General features: G+C 33.0%; 1 protein-coding gene across 2 annotated transcripts; it reads right to left on the bottom strand.

Annotated features, from left to right (window-relative positions):
• Positions 1 to 19: 19 nt before the first annotated feature.
• On the bottom strand, positions 20 to 19,627 carry LOC110996871 (E3 ubiquitin-protein ligase Bre1). Of its 2 annotated transcripts, none has more exons than XM_022264746.2 (17): positions 19,403 to 19,627; positions 19,100 to 19,258; positions 18,596 to 18,782; positions 18,105 to 18,290; positions 17,424 to 17,641; positions 16,838 to 17,098; positions 15,729 to 15,902; positions 15,035 to 15,292; positions 14,055 to 14,150; positions 13,661 to 13,779; positions 12,830 to 12,983; positions 12,528 to 12,683; positions 11,802 to 11,993; positions 10,226 to 10,418; positions 9,681 to 9,775; positions 4,124 to 4,255; positions 20 to 3,707 (listed from the first exon to the last, which is right to left on the bottom strand). In XM_022264746.2, exons 2-17 carry the CDS (start codon positions 19,250 to 19,252, stop codon positions 3,555 to 3,557), a joined length of 2,727 nt encoding a protein of 908 aa, XP_022120438.1. In that variant the 5' UTR covers positions 19,253 to 19,258; positions 19,403 to 19,627; the 3' UTR covers positions 20 to 3,554. The 2 variants fall into 2 exon arrangements, with proteins under 2 accessions (XP_022120438.1, XP_022120437.1); XM_022264745.2 differs by having other exon boundaries at positions 17,424 to 17,644.
• Between the last annotated feature and the right edge of the window lie 380 nt (positions 19,628 to 20,007).

Below are 20,007 nucleotides of genomic sequence, written 5' to 3' on the forward strand. Positions count from 1 at the left end.
TTAATAAAAAAACTGTATTGTTTTAGAGACCTTTTAATTATTACACCAGTTATTACATCGAAGGTAATTCTAGATTTCGCAGCCTTTACATTTAACTTTATTAACTTAGATTTCGCAGCCTTCACGGTGAATTACATGAACAAGTCACAGTACGATAGATCGAACTGGTAATTATACAATGTATAAACGTATTATTTACAATCCTTAAATTTACTTGATTTATAATAAACATTAAATTATCTACAGAAGCTTGACAAGCGGAAACTTTAAATACTGAACCACGAATCTAAGGATTTATACAATCAGATAATCTCCGAAGCATAAGGTAAAAATTTTAATCAACAGCCCGAAATAGAAATTAACGTCGTGTTTTATGGGAAACAAGTCTAAGGATCTTTGCTAGTTAAAAACGTTCGCGTTTAAGACATAGAAAAGATTTTTTTAATATCGTGTATTACTCTTAAGTTAATCAACCAAAATACACAAGTGTTCATCATTGCTGTAAAGAATACGAGACGGAAAAATAATTCAATCCTATTTCTAAGGGCGGTGCTACAAAACACGTTGGTCCATCAACTACTAAAAGATCCTTATACGTGTTACACTTCACTGAAGAAGTATTTTACCAATTAATAAGTAATATATACGAATACGATATATAATATATATTGCTTCAAAATTACCACTTGCAGTATACAAAAATAAAAAATGTTTACACCAGTGTGATATGAAATAAATATACAATATTTTACTTTAATAACGCGGCCCATGAGAAAAATTATCATAATTTCTAACATTCACTAAGCAGAATTAACATCTACATATACCTTAAGTATAAATACATCAGTCAGTGGGCTGCAAGCTATTTGTCTATCTACAATAAAGAGATATGTTGTGAGCGTATTAGAACAATTATACAACAGGTAAATTCGATTTCTTCATTCCTTCATACTTTTTTTTTTACTTACTTTTCATCAGTAGCCCTTTATTATAACAATTATACAAAACTTAAACTTGATTATACAACAGAGAAGTTGTATATCAAATTTCTTCATATATGTATCAACATATAGGTCAACTCTGTGTGACACACGTCGATTGGTTTTACGACATAGTTGCGAACGTTTCCTTTACCAAGTGTAAATTTAGAGGAAAATGAGAATGTTAATATGAACGCACAACTAATTTACTAGGCTAATACTAAGCCATTTGCATCCAATAATTTTAGTAGTAATCTTAATGTCCTTTATAAAAATAGCGTTTTTATCATAAGCCCACAACACATCTCCGGTTCATCACTTAAAACTAATAAATAAAAAATACTTGTTCGATTCTTTCTCAATATACAACGACAGATGGGCGAACAATCGCCAAATGCATAAATTAATCGATTTCATCATTAATGGAAAATTCACTATAATACGGAATGAATTGTTGCCTCGATCTTTACTCGACTCGACTAAAAAAACACATGAATGTATCAAAACTTGAAAAACAACGTAATTTTAAATGAAGTATATTAATTTTGAAACAGCCTCGTAAACTCAATAGCTATTCATTTTTTTTCCTTTCGCAAATTTACTAAATCTGCAGTACAAATACTGTAGCAACATCGAAATTCGCTATTCAAGTTCTTTGTATGCGCTTTGTATGTCAAGAATGATTATTTAAAAAAATACGTTTCAATAAATCGCTATCGATTTTACGCAGAAAGCATCGATTACAGAGGCGTTTAATTTTCTAACTACCTATTATCTACCTACATTAAGTTTATAACATAAACATTTAAATCCAATGAATCAAGAGAATTTAACGCGAGCTATGTGACCCGTATATTAAAACATTTTTCACGGACAAATACTCGAAAATTCAGTTATTATTCGAAAAAGCTATCATTTAACTTATACACAACTCTGCTACGACCCGTTCTGTGATCTTCATCTCTCGTAACAGACACAACAATACGAAAAAAAACGAGTATGCTTATGACCACACGACTGAAGTGAAACTTCTTTCGCTCCATCTGTATGTATAATATATATGTTGTGTGTGTATACAATATATACACGAATGTACATATACATATATTAATTTTCTACTAATATTTAAATTTATTTCATGTTTTCATTGGTAAAAACTACTGTCTCTTGCTTATATCCCCCACTCAACCTCCGTTCGCCTTGCCCGATCACACTTTTCGTAACGCTTACGTCACGCGTTCGCCAGCTTAATCCCCAAGTCAAGCGTGCGTAAAGAAGTTTCACTTCAAAAAATATTTAATTTCTTACACCACAAAACATTTTCCTACCTTTATTTTAGTTTTCAAATTGTAAATCCAGCGAGAGATTAGATTAAATCATAAATAAATATGCCAAGGGACAAGTATTTACTACGCGATTTATGATTAGATGTAGAATATTTTCCCTATTGCATATCTAAGATATAATCCTAGTTCCTAAAGTGTGGATTCCTAGTCCATATGTGAATGGACAAGCAGTGGCAATAAACTCCCCGTCATTTTTAAATCGGCTATCAAAATATTTATTATACATATTGAAATCACTATTCTATAGACAATAGAATCTTGTAATGAATACAATAGTGTCCTCATGACATAAGGAGCGAGATATTAAATTTAAGGCAGTTATAATAGTATTCAGAATTTAAATCTATGTACATAAAGATTATATGTAAGCCGAAAATAGTTCTTAAGCGATATTTTTAAATAAATTAATGTAAGCAAATATTATGCGGCTTTGTTATCGAATATTATCAATAATAATGATTTCCAAATAAGTTTAAATACAAAACATGACTTGAGATCATATTCTTATTTCCTTGTATAGCATATGCTGCTAATAAATTCATGTTAAACGTGTTTGCAGCGGTGGTATTAACTCTTTGTCAAATTAAATTTCCAATAACAAAATGTTTCCTTTTACCCCTTATTAGGAAGTTAAATTCTTAAAAGGCTGGCAACGCACTCGCGAGCCCTCTGGCATCAAGTGTCCATGGGCGGCGGTATCACTTAATATCAGGTGAGCCTCCTGCCCTTTTGCCCCCTGTTCTATAAAAAAATGTCATGAAATGGCTTCAGGTATCGGTAACCCCATTTTTTAAAAGCTCATCGACGTGAACATTTATGTAATTGATAAAAAATGTCGTTACATATATCTAATAATGTTTAAAATATCAAGCCGATAAATGACTCTAGCAGTACTTTTAATTTAAAGAATTAAATAAGAACTAAACCTTTAAATTGTTTTAATTTAATAAACAGAAACTTAATTTGTTCGATGTGCAATTAAACAGTTGATGAAACTGGGCGTTACCTTTACTAAACCGTCTTGAGTCAAATTGCCTAAACCATAACTTTTTGATTAAATCACAAATTATACAATACAAATAGTTATACCATCAGCTGTAACACTGCACATAGCAAAATCTGTGAATAACCGAAGGACTTGTATCCACGGTTAAAAAAAACTAAATGACAAACGACTAGTCAATGTCATTTAATTCAAAAATCGAATATCCACCTGTCTCCGTGTCATCTACGTCGATAGATATAATCTGTGGTAGTCGTTGGCCCCAAAGGCGGCGTTGCATTTTGGACATTTCCTTTGCCGCGTCTCGTAACGCGTCCGCAGACAATCCCAGCAAAAGACGTGGAAACACTTCGTTAACACGGCGTCCTTGCGTTTTACCTATAATTTAAATTACTAATTAGTAAGAATATGCACCTATAGATTGATGTATTAAACGTTGTTTTTTTAACTTTAAGCGGTTTTACGCAGTTATTTCTGTTTTTTTCTAAATTTTAAATTAGTTTGTTCTATATGTAAGAAATTATTAACTAAATTTATTTATACTTCATTGCAATAATTATTCATAAGTTATAAGGCAACGGGCGATTTCTTCTAAAAAAAGAAACACCTACAGAGGGTAAAGTACAAGAAACGCATAATCAATTAACGAAAAGAAACTCAAAACATGCAACCATAACTAAAATTGAATAAAATAAAATCTAAAGAAAAAAGTTAGATAATCGTATGTAGTAGGTAATTTTTTTTTAAATTTTAAAATTTAACAAAAATTACAAACTTTGTAAAACGACTCATACCTTGCAAGAGGGGCAAGTAAGGGTCTCCTTATATTCGCGTATCTCTTCTAGCAACACCTCATCCATACTGCTTCCAGCCTGCTCCATCTTCTTCATTCTCTCTGCCTTTCGACGGAGTATGGCTAACTCCTCCTAAAATCATAAATAATTGATATAAAATTGAGCAAATTTTTTATTTTATTTTTTATTTTTATTTTTATTTATTTGGTGCACAAAACACATTATAATCTTTACAAAAATAAACTTAAAACTAATAGTTATGAACAGGATTCTAATGTAAAACCATGTGCACACTGCAAAATTAATGTTACATCAATAAAAGGCTCATAACTAACAAAGGTAACATAGTAAAAAAAAAAACAATAATAATAATAAGTTCCTCGACACCAATTTAACGTAACGTTAACCAGGACCACAAGGGTCAGCACTTAACCTACGATGGAGGATGTCTTTAACGACACTAATGAATTTATTGATGTTGCGACAGAATATGTCCACAAGTAAGTGGTTGCTCTTTGCCATCTCGTTATATTGACGAGCCATCCTGGTCAAAGGGTTGTAAAAAGAGATGTTATTCTTATAAGTTTGAAGGGAAAATAAATTGACTTCGTTAGCTCTACGGGCACTAAATCTAATGTTAAGGCTAATGTGAGCTAGTAGTTCGGGAGAGTCTATAATGGAGTGGGTGATTTTGTAAAGGTAAACTAAGTCGAAGACTATGCGTCTGGATTCTAATGGTTGAACTTTAAATTTCAGGAGTCTATCGCAATAATTTAAGTTAGACCGGCCAGGTTTTATACGATAACATAAAATTCTGAGAAATTTCCTCTGAATTCGTTCAATATCGTCAATGTGCACCTTATAATTCGGCGACCATATTGGACTACCGTATTCTAATATACTTCTTACGAGGCTGAAGTATAAGTACAAGGTGCTACGAGGATTTTTAAAACCTTTTGTGGATCTAAGAATAAAACCCAGTAGATGGTTTGCTTTAGACGTGATGTGACTATAGTGGGCACGGAATGAAAGCTTGTCATCGAACAGGATACCTAGGTCTTTTGCAACATCTGATCTGTTAACTAATTGACCATCTATGACGTAGTTCCATACGATTTTGTTTCGTTTATTAGTAAACGATATGACAAAACACTTGTCTATATTTAAATACATGTAGTTCGTCTTGCACCATAGTGATACGGTATTGATATCACGCTGTAATGTTAAGCAGTCATCTAAATTAGTAATAGAAGTAAATATTTTTAAGTCATCTGCATATAAGAGACAATTGCAGGACAGTTGTTGAATAAGGTCATTAATAAAAACTACGAAGAATAATGGCCCTAAGTGGGAACCCTGAGGTACTCCCGATGTAACTGCGATAGGTGCAGAGATGAAGCCCTTTAACGCAACCAACTGAGTTCTAGAGTCTAGGTATGAGCAGATCCATCTATATAAACTGCCGTGGATACCATGTGACGCTAACTTATGACAGAGCAGATGGTGATTTACTTTGTCAAAAGCCTTAGAGAAGTCAGTGTAAACAGAGTCAACTTGGCCACCTGTGGCAAACACTTGACAGAGATAGTTTTTGTATTCCAGAAGGTTAGTGACCGTAGACCTGTTTCTAACAAAACCATGTTGCTTGTCTGAAAGAACAGGCTTAAAATGGCTGAACAGATGAGTATACATCACTGACTCAAATAATTTAGCAGCGCAAGATAAAATACTTATCGGTCTATAGTTTTTACAATTGGACTTATCACCACTTTTATAAATAGGTATTATGTGGGCAGTTTTCCAGCGCTTAGGAAACACACCACTAGTTAACGATTTATTAAAGAGAACACATAATGGAATGGACAACTCCTTTCCGCAACTTTTTATGAAAATAGGAGGCAGAAGGTCAGGACCCGCCCCTTTGTTAATATCCAAACTATCTATTTTACGTTTGATATCTGTTACCGTAATAGAAAAGCCAGATAATATATTAAAATACGTGTTATTTACAGCACCAGATTGGTCAGTGTATATAGTTTTATTAGTTTTATCGTCAAAAACTGAACCAAAGTATCGCGAAAAAAGGTCACATATCCCCTGACCGTCTGTCTCAGAAGTATTTTCAAGTGTCATGGTGTGAGGCACTGAAATATGGCCTTTACGATTATTCACAAATCTCCAAAATGATTTTATGTCCTTGGCCAACGAGTCCTCGATGGATGCGATATACTTGTCGTAACAAATCTTGGTAAGAAATTTGCATCTCTCCCTCAGCAAAGAGAAAACGTCGTAATCGCGGGGATTCCCAAACCTCTTAAACCGTTTATGATATAAGTTTTTTTCTTTATTACATTTAATTAAGGATTTGCTGTACCAGACTGGATAAGATGAGAATTTGCTACAACAACTTGGTGTATTTCTTGATATTATTTCAAATAAAAGCTCATAAAAAGCTTCGGTGCACTCATCAATACAAGGGGACGATAAGATTTCGGACCAGTTCACAGACTGGAGTTCAGATTTAATGTTTTCAAAATTACATTTAGCAAAATTAAGCCGTTTAATGTTAGCGCGTTGAAGCCCTTTAGAAATCTGAATCGGAGAAAGAGTAATCAAAATTGCGGGATGATTTTTATCTAACAAACTTAATGCAAGTGTTTCATTGACACTTATACAATCTATATTAGAAAGCACCAAATCCAACAAGCGAGCGTTTGCATTTGTGATAAAGTTATGCTGTTTTAGATTACACAGTGACATTAATTCATTTAGTAGAAGGAGCTTCTTACTCGGGTTAGGGGAAATTGACAGAGAGGGATTAATCGAATCAGAGTAATCAGGTGTGTTAAAATCACCAATTAATAAGAAATTATCCAAAGGGAAACGATTAAGAAGTAAATTTTGGCAATGGCTATAAAAGAGTTCAAGCTTGTTAATTCTAATATCAGGAGGCAAATAGCAAACACATAAATTTATGCGAGAAGTGTCACGTGCTTCAGGAATAAGAGTAACCCAGACATCCTCCATATCACTATCCCACGATGCTTGACGGATGACCTGGTATTTTTTATGGACGGCGAGTAAAACTCCACCTCCCTCGGTTTTAGCACAGGAGGAATCCGCACGATCTCGTCTGAAGAGATTGTAACGGGCGTCAACAACTTCGCCATCGAAAACACTCATATTTAAGTTCGTTTCCGTCAAGCATATAATATCGAAGTTAGAATTTAACAGATTTAAAGAAAATTGAGTTAACTTGCTACGAATTCTGTTTACATTTTGATAAAATATATTAATCATTGTGGAAACAACGTGTGATTCAGTATATAAAAACAAAAATTGATCAAGTAACTTACTAAGCAATGATAAACAAACAAATTAGTAGTAGTAATAACAATTAAGACAATTTAGTGAAGGAATCATGACTTTTAATTAGAATGGCCGGGCTTGATTCATCCTTACGAACATAAATTTGGCCATATCGCACCCAAACAAACCTGTAGTTCTTGTCAGTAGAAAATTTACGTGCCGCACGGTGTAACTCTTTAGCTTCAGGAGACAAATGTTCAGACAAGTATATCCTGCTCGACGACGAGCCGCCAATACCAATATCGGTAGTAGATAGTTTGGTGTCAGGGTGGGACTTATTGAAGCGAGTCAACGCAGACAAGAGTGTATCACGCTGACGCTGCGTTGAGAGGGTAACTAGTATGTTTCGCGGCCTTTTGGAGTTTGAGTCCATCTTAGCTACACGACGACATGCTTTAACATCACTCTCAGATACCACAACATTTAAACACTCACAGAGTTTTTTGAATAACTCCATCAGATTCTCAGTCTTGCTTTCGGGTACCTCGTGAATCTCGAGGTTTAAGTCACGTGAAATCTTTTCAACTGTAAATAAACGACTCTGGAGTTTTGATAACGTGTTTTGAGATTTCGTAAGTTCAGTCTCGAGTACCCTGATTCGATTGTCTTTGTCTGCAATATTTGACTTCAAATCATTTTGTTCTAAGATGATAAAATCCGTTGTCGTCGTGAAGTCAGCCTTTACCAACTCAACAGCTCGGCTAACCTCGTCGGTCACCATGTCCTTCAAGTCCTTTCTAAGCGCGGACCGTAGATTTAGCATAAACGATGAGTCAGGGGACAGTTTCAAGTCTATAAGTTTGCTAATACTGTCCAACGTAACCGGCTGCTTAGAAAAGTCAGCGCCTGCAGAAGTTTTCGTAGCAAAATCACACTCCGGCTCTTTACACGTCGTTATATATGAGGAGGCGCTTGGTGATTGGTTATTGCGACCCCGCCGGACAGGAGTATTATCGTCATTGTTTTTACGCCGAGTTACATTCTGACACAGAGGACAATTAAGTGATGCCAATTGCTCAGCACTGAGCTGCTTAGTCGACCCGGCAGCAACATCAAGGCATTCATAACAAAACTTGCGTTTGCAATTATTACACTTTAAAAAATGATCGACATTTAATACGTTATTACAGCCATGGCACTTCATAGCTTGATTAGATTCACTATTATTCACTTCACTGATTTTACGTATTCTGTATTACTTCAATTTGACTTATAAAAGCTAACACTATTGTTAAAAATTGAATAATAACACTTATAACACGGCTAATAATACTTTTAACACGGCTATTAAAATTAATAGTTAACGAACGAATAATCTTGCTCTTAGACTTTATGAAGTCACGTTAATTTTTAATTGAAACTATACAAAATTATAAATATATATTTATAATATAAAAATACTCTTTATTTTTTTTTAATACCAGATGGCCTCATTTCTGATAAATTTTCTCAATAGGCAGGTAAATTATCAGCCTTCAGTGCCTGACACGGATTTAGGTCTTACTCATGCCATGGCGATCTTTATTTGGTTCTAGGCGAAGTTTTCCTTTACCGTACGAGTGTGTTAAATGAGGACATACAAATAAAAAATTCATAGTTTTTTTTATATTTTTGGGTTAGTGTTGTCTTTACTTTTAGAAGACCTAATTTGCTACAAAAAACACATCTTGCCAACTATATGCCATACAATATACGCGTATACATCTTAATATATATATTTCTTGTGTGCGTGTGTATGTGACTGAACTCCTCCTAAACGACTGGACCAATTTTGATGAAATTTTTTGTGTGTGTTCGTGGAGATTCGAGAATGGTTTTTGTCCGCTGGACAATGTTTTTTTTTTAATTAATTAGTAGTTGTTGATTTTGGAATGTTTTACATTGTATCCGACAGACGGCGCTACCATCGCACTGTCAAATTTTAAATAATATTCGAATTTTAATTTTAGTCTGTCCCGACAGTTAGCGCTGCGATCAAATTAAAAAATTTTTTTGTTATCATTGTGTTATTGTAGACCATGTGCTGGATCGTTAGATATTGTCATAACATTTGAATAATAATTTTCATCAAAATGGTCCAGAATGTTTTAGCTTATTAAAAAAAGTTTGAAATTTTCAAATTAAAGACGTATAGACAAGACAACGTCTGTCGGATCCGCTAGTATTAATTATAAATAAAGTCACTCACATGAAGTCTTTTTGTTTTGTACGCTTCCGCTTCGAGCGCGCTCGTCTTTTCGGCGACCACTTGTTGCGCCTCCTTCATTTGTGCGTGGTACTTTTCTGAAGGTTTTTTAGTATAATCATTACATTGAAAACTCAGCCGATTTAACGTCCACTTAAACATCTCTTTCCAGTAGGTCCAGTCATCTACTGGAAAGAGATGTATATCTAGATAGATGGACGACAAAAGAAAAGATGGCCAGATGACATTATAGAACTAGCGGGGAAAAACTGGATGAATGTTTGCTCAAGACAAAGAGAAATGGAAAAATATGGAGACGGCTTTTACCGTTAATAAATAGGCCATACATAAACTAGACCACTTAAAAAAACTTATACTAGCTTAATTAATATTAACCAATTGTTAAATTGATTAATAAAGCTTTAATAATAATAATAAAATTAAAAAGCTACATTTTGAGTCAAGTTTTATTTTATTTTAAAAAGAAATCTTTATAATTGCAATTCTCAAAAACCCAACCCATCAGTTATTAAATTTCAATGTCATACCAAGATGTAATTTGAGATCAGCAGCGGATTGAGCGGATTCAATCGCTTTCCGCTTGTGCATTTCCATCGCCTGCTGCCGAAGAAGCAGTTCCTTCTCCACGGCAGATAGAGTTGCTTGGAGCAATCTCTCTTTCTCTTCTAACCTTCGGGCCACCAGACCCATGGACTCTATTTGTTGGTCACGGGTGACCACCTGTTAATGATCGTAGGCATTTATAAAAATATATATTTACAAAAAATTAATACACATTGCATCTGCTCGTTCGGCAATTGAAATCTATTAGAAATGAAATACTGATATTTAGTTTTAAAAATAACAAAATTAAAAAAAACATTGAATAACAAACAACAATCCCAAAACATGATTTTTATGTATCGGGGCAAACGGGCAGGAGGCTCACTTGATGGTAAGATATGTCGCCCATGGACACTTCGAAAGAGCGTTGGCGGCCTTTTCAGAATTGGTACGCTCTTTTCTTGAAGGACACTAAGACGAATTGGTCGGCTACTTCAGTGGCCAGCTGGTTTAACATAGTGGTGGTGAGGCACATCAGGCATAAAATTTTCCACCCAAACAAACTACTTTCAGTCTGAGCCAACATGAACCAGCCATTAAATTATTAATTAAATTGGTTACTTGAAAATATATTACGAAATAGTGGCTAATTGTCAATCAAAAACAAACTGCCATGTGTCAAAATCGTATTTAACTTGATTTCAGTTCATTTTTTATCATATACATATTGTACGTGAAATTCATTTAGTAAAAAACATTAAAGTCTTGATAGTTATTTAACATGTGTATGTTGTGTAAATTAATTAAGTACATACATATTTCAGTTTAAAATTAGAAGCCTAAACAAATGAAACAATCATCGTACACTTGATTATATTTTAACATTATCGTTAAGTCTTACGTGTCATTTAGATTTACGAACTCTTAAATGAGCCAAGTTTATATTTTAGCATCGCAAACATCTACTAATGTTGTGTGAGTTAAAACCTAATATTATAAACCATTAAAGACAGTTACCCAGCTTCAAACAAAGAGTTTTATTAAAAAATCTCCATACAAAAACCGCCACCGAACCTAACTCGATTCGGATTATTTTTTGAAGTTATACTTCTTTTGGCGCACACCAACACCTTAATTCGACTTCGTAAAGTAAGGTCTAGGTGGCATGGAAATCGATAATTATGCTCAAGTTGTATATTCTAGTTTTTTCTTTATATTTAGAACTTGTTTCGTAACAGTACAATTAAACAGTGTGAATAAATATTAATTTTTGGTGTTTTTAAATCAATTTCATATACGACGGTAATAGTATTTACTAATAATTTATTATATTTATATAAAATATTTTTGATTACTTTTAATATGTATCGTTAATCGTTACTGCATTTTAGTTATTTTTTTTATACGCCAAAAATAATAATAAGTATACGCGTGTACATAAGTACACACACCCTTTTTCTCATATACATATTCTATCATCGAATTGGACCGTATATGCAAAAATAAAACATAAATCATACAAATATTCACAAAACTGTCATTAAAATATCTATATTTTACCTGTTCCTGCAAAAGCTGCTTCTCTTCCCGAAGTAATTTATGCAGAGAATTGGCCTTAATTCTCTCCGACATCAGTTTGAAGTTGGCATCGTCCTTTTCCCTCAATTGCTGGATGAGTCTGGAGTTTTGTTCTTGCATGTCTTCGAACGCCTGACCCGTCACCTCCATCTCATTGAGTAGGGCTTCTTCTTCCTATAATTGTTTTATTGGTTTAAATTAAAGGTGTTAAAAATACGTCTTTTGTATTAGTAAAAAATCTATCAAAATTACTTTTCTTAGGGAGCTGAAAATTTAAGACATTTTTTGGAAACAATTTTTTTTTAGTATTGTGAATGTCATTTTTGACATTCAACACCTTTTTTCTTACTTTTGTTTCACAGCTGTATAAAAAGTTATAGTATCTGTATTTATTTCCCGGAGTTGTAAATACAGATAATATAACTTTTTCTACAGCTGTGATACTTTTTGACATTCAACACCTTTTGTCTTCAGTCACCGTGACCACGCACGCTGTAAAGCACGAGCAAGGTCGGGAAAAATTTAAAATTATGTTAAATAATTATAGCTTTATAATAATACACAGCTTCAATCCGTTAAAAAACTGTTTTCTTAAAATATTTTTTATATTTAACGATAAATACAATAGAACCTGAAGTATCATTAAGAAACGAGTTTTTAAAAAACTTTTAAGCTGTGGGTAATGGATTATTACATAAAGACCCAGACCTGTGATCCAGCAAAAGGCCTGGTGAAGCCATGCAAGGGATCTGCATTAGGCCGGGCGCAAGAGAGCTGCTTCTGGAGTTCGTACTTCTGCTCTTCCAGCTGTTTGATCTTCCGCAGCGCGTCTTCGTCTGCCATACGACGCTCCCTTTTACTTTCCTGCAAATTTTTATTTACTCATACAACACAGACACAGAAAAATATGACTAAAATTTTTTTAAATAAATTAATCCATTTTCAAGAACTCAAATATATTTAATATTAAATACATAAAAACTAAGATAGCTTAATTGAATTTTTAATACCTGAGCCATTTTAGCTTTTTGTCTATGGTCTTCTAACTCCTGTCTGGCTTTTCGTTCTGCGGCCATCAATTGCACTTTGTCCCTCTGCTCTTTGCTCACGCCTTTATACATATCCAGGAGGAGCTTCAGCTCTTTCTGCTCGTTTACCGCCTTCCTAAAAATTAGATCCATAATAAAACTACACATATTTTACAAAAAAAGAGTGGTTGTCTGGAAGAAATCGCTCGAAATCGATAAGTCCGCCAGTTGCTTTTCATTAAATTATGTTACATTTTTTTTCTTTTATGTAATGCAACGAAGTGTTAATAAAAAAATAAAAAAAATAAGTATGTCTTTAAATGATCCAATAATTCTCTATAAAAAAAAACAGGTCAGTACTAAGTTAATTCCCTAGCGGCACCAATAAACGTATTTAACGTATACGTAACGTAACGAATGGGCTTATTTAATACTCGCTCATACGGTAAAGGAAAATATGTGAGAAAACCACTTTGGACCCAAAAAGTTGAAAACTGTCAGACATAGTAAGGCTGACCACATACTTGCATATAAAGAAATAATCACCGATCAGAAATCTAAAAGTTTGTAGCACCTTTCAAAATTAACGCCTTTTTTGTTGACTGAATTTTGAGTTTTTAAATATGAAATGTATAATATAATTTGATGAAATATTGTATAATAAGCAGTTCATCTAATATGTATACTGATTACATAAATGATAAGTCGATTTTGGCACTCCCTATAAGTAAATATTAGTTTAATTTATAGAAATTATTTATTTTTAAAAATACAAAACATTTTTTAAAAATCCTATAAGGTTCCAAAACTTACTTGAGTTGTTGTTTGAGATCCTTAATAATGAGTTCTTGTTCCTGTATCTTAGCACGTCCATGGTCCTTCGGTACGGAGTGTTTAGTCTCGCCGCCACCGCTACTGGCGCCCTCTTCACTCTGAAAGGAAATTATCCTATAAACAATATTTAAAATATATAAGTCAACAAGTTATCCACGACCAGAATTAACTAGCACCGGTACTCTGTAAATTCAAAAGGATATTTACAATTTAATGTAGTTCTTTCAGTATTCATAGTACTGATGTCGACTTGGTATGGCGCGATACAAGTTACAGAGTACCATTACAGTTCCTTTGTTGTGATCATGGCTTTTCCGTACCAGCTTTTGTATATTTAATATTCATCACAAGCAAAGCCTATAATTAAACTTACCTCAGGATCTGGCTCTTCCTTCTTAACAGCGAGGGGTTTCTCATCTGGTTGGTCTGGTGGTGGTCTAACATTGGCTTCTTCCATCTCTTTCCGGAGCTGTTGATATTTAGTATTTAAATCTTATATATAAAATTCTTGTGTCACAGGGTTAGTAACCGAACTCCTCCGAAACGGCTCGACCGATTCTTATGAAATTTTGTGTGCGTATTGGGTAGGTCTGAGAATCGAACAACATCTATTTTTCATCCCCCTAAATGTTAAGGGTGGGTCCACCCCTAAATTTTTTTATTTATTTTTTAGACAAAATTTTTCGTTTTTAAAATACATGCAAATTTTTAAAGTAAATTTTCACCCCTCTACAATCATCCCTTATGTTTTTTTGTTAATTATAAGCTTGAATTTTTGCCACAAAAACATGGCAAAACAACGTTTGCCGGGTCAGCTAGTATATTTATGAAAATGTTATGTGTGTAGACAAAAATAGTGATAAGTATACTATCTAAAGTTATTCATTCTTATTTGGGTACTCTTACTTTACGTACGCCCAGCCTCTCCGTTATATTCAGATTATGAACATATTAGCATAACTCTTTTAGTAAATAGTCAAGTAGACAAACCGTCAGTTTAAATATACACGACTTTAAGTAGGTTATCATGGGATTCAGTGAAATTTGTTACTTTTTAGTGTGAGAGTTTGCGAGTTAGTGACGTCAATGTCAGACAAAACATGTCATTCTTAGCAGTCAGATCAATTGTTATTATGCAACTGAATAAGACATAATTTTATAGTACATATAGATAAATGACAAAAGCGCCAAATAAGCCGGCAACGCACTTACTACCTTTATTTTATTTCACTGATTTGGTAGATTAGACACATATTAAGAAACACAAACATTAAAGCTTTTATTTTAACAGAAAAAAACTTGGTTAAATATTAATTAATAGCATTCGTCCTGCCAAATCTAATAAAAACATACCTTATTTAGTTCTTGACTAGAATCCTTATATTTCCGCTTATACCTATGTACTTCGCCCTTTAATTGCTGATTATGATTCTGTAGGGATGTTATCAAATGCCTCATTTCCCTGTTAATCGGTCCTGTCTGTTCATTTGCTGCGAGATTCTGTTCAAACTCTATTCTTAACATCTCATACTCTTTCCGGAGTTGCCCGAGGACATCCTCCAATTGTATCATTTCTGCTCGCAACGCTTTCTGCCTTGCCAACTCTTCACTCTGAAATTATTTTTTGCATTTAACAAAGTTATAATTATACGAAGCACTATATTTTTAGCACTGTGAATTAATTGCTAAGGGTTTTATTTTCAAATGTTTATTAATAAATAAAACATTCTTATATTTTACAATTGCAGGTCCGGCAAGGCCAGGTATAATTTATGTGATTAAAAAAAAAAATTTAAAAGATTTGTTTTGTTTTTATATTTTTATGAAACAACATACAAAAATACATACAACACTTAATTTTCATCTGCCCTCTACAATCAACCTCTTATTTTTTATTTGTTAGTTAAGAACTCATAATTTAAACTCTGAGGTTTACATAGAGAAAAATCACAGAAAACCATCTGGGGTAGCATAGAAAAATGTTCCATGTTGGTATGTACTAAAACTTCACGGGGGCAGCTAGTAATCAAAATAGGCAAAATCTCACCTCCATTATTTCTATTTGTCTCATATGTAGGTTCTTAGCATTTTGTAGCTGTAGTCTTGTTTCATCCAATGCAGTCTTCATTTGCATTGACTCATTGTATAGTACAGAGAATTGACTCTGAAGACATTTATACTCTGTCGTCTCTACTATCACAGATTCTGGCAATTGGCGTATCTGTAAATTCATATTTTAGTCTTAGGTTTGTAAAACTATTTATTATGGTTTAGTTACAGAAACTCCCTCCAAAAATAAATAAAAAACAGCATTATAAAGAAAACGGTAAACAAACTCTACCCAGGTTAGGGAACAATATGGGGTAGAGAAGGGCCAGAATGGAGTAGATTGGAGGAGGCCTTTGCCACCTGGCAAGCGGACAATCAGAAATGGAAGAAAGAATCAATCTACGAAAAATAAAAATAAAGAATACGTCGAAATGTCCGATAAAAAAAGGCTATTATTATTATAGTTACAGAAACTATAAAACAACACTTTAATTTTTATTAGATTTATAAATATCTACTTTTGACTGTAAAATAGAAAAAAACTAACTTTGTTAATACTAGCTAAGCATACTTATGGCTGACCCATTATTACAAAACTTTTCTATTGAATTTACTTACAGACATAAATAATAACAATATTTTAAGTAACTAATTAGAATAATAACGGAAAGCCAAAGAGATATAATTGATTCACAAAACAGTTTTATAGATTCAATGAAATTATCGCCCACATGGATTACCTTTAATTTATTTTTTGGCTCCTCTTTAGTATAGTTATCAAGTCAACACACACAGTTTACATTTAAACATAACAAATTACTACACTATACTGTTGAAAACCATTCAAATCAGTCAAGTAGTTTTTGGGGCTATCATGTTCCTGAGGTGTAAACTAATCTTCTACAGCACTGTCCAAATAGAGTCAATTCTATTTATGTATGCTTCATTCAGCAACCTTACTAATTTTTTTATAGAACACGGGGCAAACGGGCAGTAGGCTTACTATAACTTACTCATTACCGTAAAGTATTATTTTTAATTAATATAATTAATATTTTATATTAATAATTACACTTTCAAGATAGCTATTTATATTTCACTACTTACATCCATCTTCAATTTCTCCAACTCCTTCAGTGTATCCCTATGTTGTCTATGTAATCTGTCCAGTTCCGCCAGTCTATTATTAGCTAATTCCCTCTGCTCTTCCAGTTCTGCCGCTATGTCTTCCAACTTGGCATTAGCCAATGCTGAATGGGGTGTGGGAGCACAAGTAGTAGTGGCTGTTGTGCCTGATTGGTGGTAGCTCTTTAATTTCTCAATTGCTTCTGCTAAGTGATTCTCTAGCTTATCATTTCTGGAACGAATCTAAAATAGGCAATAGTATTAGTATGTAATAATCCGCTTCTCCCAATATGTTTGAACTTTGAAGTTTGAAAGTCTGTACTTTTTAAATGGAGTAGACATAACTATGTATGTTTTTTGCATTTACAAGGTGATACATAGTGGTAACAACACTCACAAGTAATTCACAAAACCCATACAAAAAAAAACTTGATTAAATTTGCCATATTAACTGAACCTTGAATTCCGATCAGAAGTAAGAACTAACACTTTCACTTATTACTTAAATTGATTGATGTTTTTTAGTTTAGTGTTAGCAAAGCAGCACTATACTACAAAAATCAAATACCTTCATTAACTCATATTGCAGGTCATCAATCTGGTTCTTCAACTCTGCATTCTCAGTATCCCGACTGTTGACTGCATCCTGTAACTGGGCAACTCTCAATGTCATGGTATGATGACTCTCATGTAAAGTGGTACTGAGGGCTTGGAGCCGACGGTTCTCTGCGGTAACTTCCTCATTTGTTGCCCTTATTGTTTCATCAAGGGATGGAGCTGGGGCACCTTCTAGATGCAGGAATATGTATTAGATTTTGAGACATTCTAAATTCATTTTAATTTATAATTGTTTTGGCTTGAATACACTTAGGGATTAGGCTTTTTTTTAAATACATATTGTTAAGGAGTTTCAACGTAAAACCTGTGTCACAAGGTATTTGTTGTTATGCCTTGTATCTACTAAGTCTGTAAAATTAAAGTAAAAACATGTTTCATTGTAACCAAATCACCTGTGTTGTTAATTTAATTTTATAATGAAATTCAGACTTACAGGTGAGTAATTGATTATCATTATAATGCAAAAGGAAATTATTTAACTTGAATTCTTTTTAATGAACTTGCTTTCTGGCATTATACCATCATATTATTCAACTCTTCATGGGTGCCAGTGATACAACATCAGGGGAGCCTCCTCACTAATAATATATATAAACAATAATTTTCATTTGATTATCATTCAATTAAGTACCTTCTCCTTCTCCTTTTATTGCCCTCCATATTTTATCATTTCTTTGCTGCAGCCTGTCAAAAGCCTGTAACACTTTTGCTACTGCTCTTTTGCTCACTTGTACTCTGTTTGCCAGTTGAGCATCCAGTTCTTCTTTATCCCAAGTTGATAATTGCATAAGAAAGGATGTGGTTGCTTCATTCTCATCTATAAAATGATTTTGATTTAACAAAGTAACTTTAAACAATCCAAACTCTAAGAAAAGATTACACAATTGTTTTTTTACAAAATATGGTTTCTGGTCAGTTGATGTAATACAAACAAATCCTGTAATCTTTCTATACTATAACAAGTTTTAGTCATTTTACTGTATAATTATAATATATTTTTTAGGCTTTTAAAATGAGTATTTTAAAAGCCTAAAAAATATTATAATATAAACATTATTTTTTCAAGATATATTGCTGTTATAAAACATTGTTTATACAAATTATATAAAGTAAATTAATTACTTTTGTTCTCAGATTCATCAGCTGTTTCTGCGTCAAACCTTTGCAACAATACTCTTATATCTTCATTTAATAAATTCCAGTATCTGTTGACAACACATAATACAGCATCATCTTGGGTCTGGCGCTTCTCTAACTGTTCTATCCTAGCTCGTAGCTCAGCCTCACATCTATGACGTTGTTCTATTCTCTGAAACATAAGTAATAATATATATATACAAGAGAATTTCTAAATAATTGCAATAAAAAATGTAATTATTAACAATAGTCCATTTTATATGAATAAAATTTTTGATAACTGTGCATTGTCTATACAATACTATTATTCTTAATTTACTTTTCTTAATGGGGTTCTACTCTTAACTACACAGAAAGTAAAACATCTTAAGACACAGCTTTACATCTAACATCTAAGACAGCAGTTACTGGCTTTGTTTTACATACTTAAAGATTTTCATAGAAGAAATACCTATCAATACTTTCAATCCAAAAAATGGATATAATCACCTGAGCTAACTTTTTGTTCTGGAATTGTAGGACTTTTATGTCCATTTCTTCCAGCGTGGACACTGGACCTATTAGGTGCGGTTCAAAGTGAACCTTTTTAATCGGCGGTTGATTGCTGCCATTACCGCTATCTTCAGCTGTACGTTTCGACATCTTGGCCTTAAATATTAAAGAAATAAACTTGTAATTTGTATGTAGAAATACCTATTGATTATATTAGGCAGGAAAATACAAATGCCATTTATAAAAGCAACATCGCATTTAAATAGAAACTCTCAACGTTTGGTTGGTTAATACACTTACCTGCTTGTCAATAATGACAACCTAATAAAATTCTATTAAATTAATATGTCGTAAGTGTGAAGGGATTTACGATAACTAACCACGCTAAAGTTAACCATTTTTTTTAATTATTTATAAAATAGCAGCTTAAACAATTTCTACAGTTTCTAATGACAGAAAACGTAACCAAGTACCAACTCGACTCTCCCACCCTCGCACAAAAAATCTAACCATTAACCAACAGTGAACAGTGTTGCCCATTCGCTCTTTATGGGTTGCTGCATCGATAGCTCGACTTAGATTGCTGATTGATAGCATAGTCAAACCTTTACCGCAAGTTTTATTCAATCTATCCAAAAAAAAATATATTTTTTATGTTAGTCTAAAGATACTAAAAAACAATTTTAACATGAAATAATAAAAATTATAGAATTTAATAATTCAAAAAATCGATTGCATTTTATATTATAGTCGTCGATATTTATAATTCGACTTCACGTGGCATTTTTGTGTGCGAACCCAAATTTAGTGATCCAAACCTTGTACAATTGTTTACTCGTGGTAACCGTCAAGTTTTAAATTTGTTGTCAAAACGTAAAAGATTGAATTATTTTGTATAATTTTCA

The sequence above is a fragment of the Pieris rapae genome, chromosome 11, assembly GCF_905147795.1.
Source record: "Pieris rapae chromosome 11, ilPieRapa1.1, whole genome shotgun sequence".
Taxonomy (NCBI): Eukaryota; Metazoa; Arthropoda; class Insecta; order Lepidoptera; family Pieridae; genus Pieris; species Pieris rapae.

Excerpts from the sequence above, each read along its gene's own strand:
- LOC110996871 (XM_022264745.2), bottom strand. The coding sequence starts at position 19,252 with ATGTCGAAACGTACAGCTGAAGATAGCGGTAATGGCAGCAATCAACCG. Across the intron at positions 11,994-12,527 it reads GGCCTTTTGCTGGATCACAG|GAAGAAGAAGCCCTACTCAA; the intron begins GTCTGGGTCTTT and ends AAACAATTATAG. Across the intron at positions 3,708-4,123 it reads TTACTTGCCCCTCTTGCAAG|GTAAAACGCAAGGACGCCGT; the intron begins GTATGAGTCGTT and ends TTTAAATTATAG.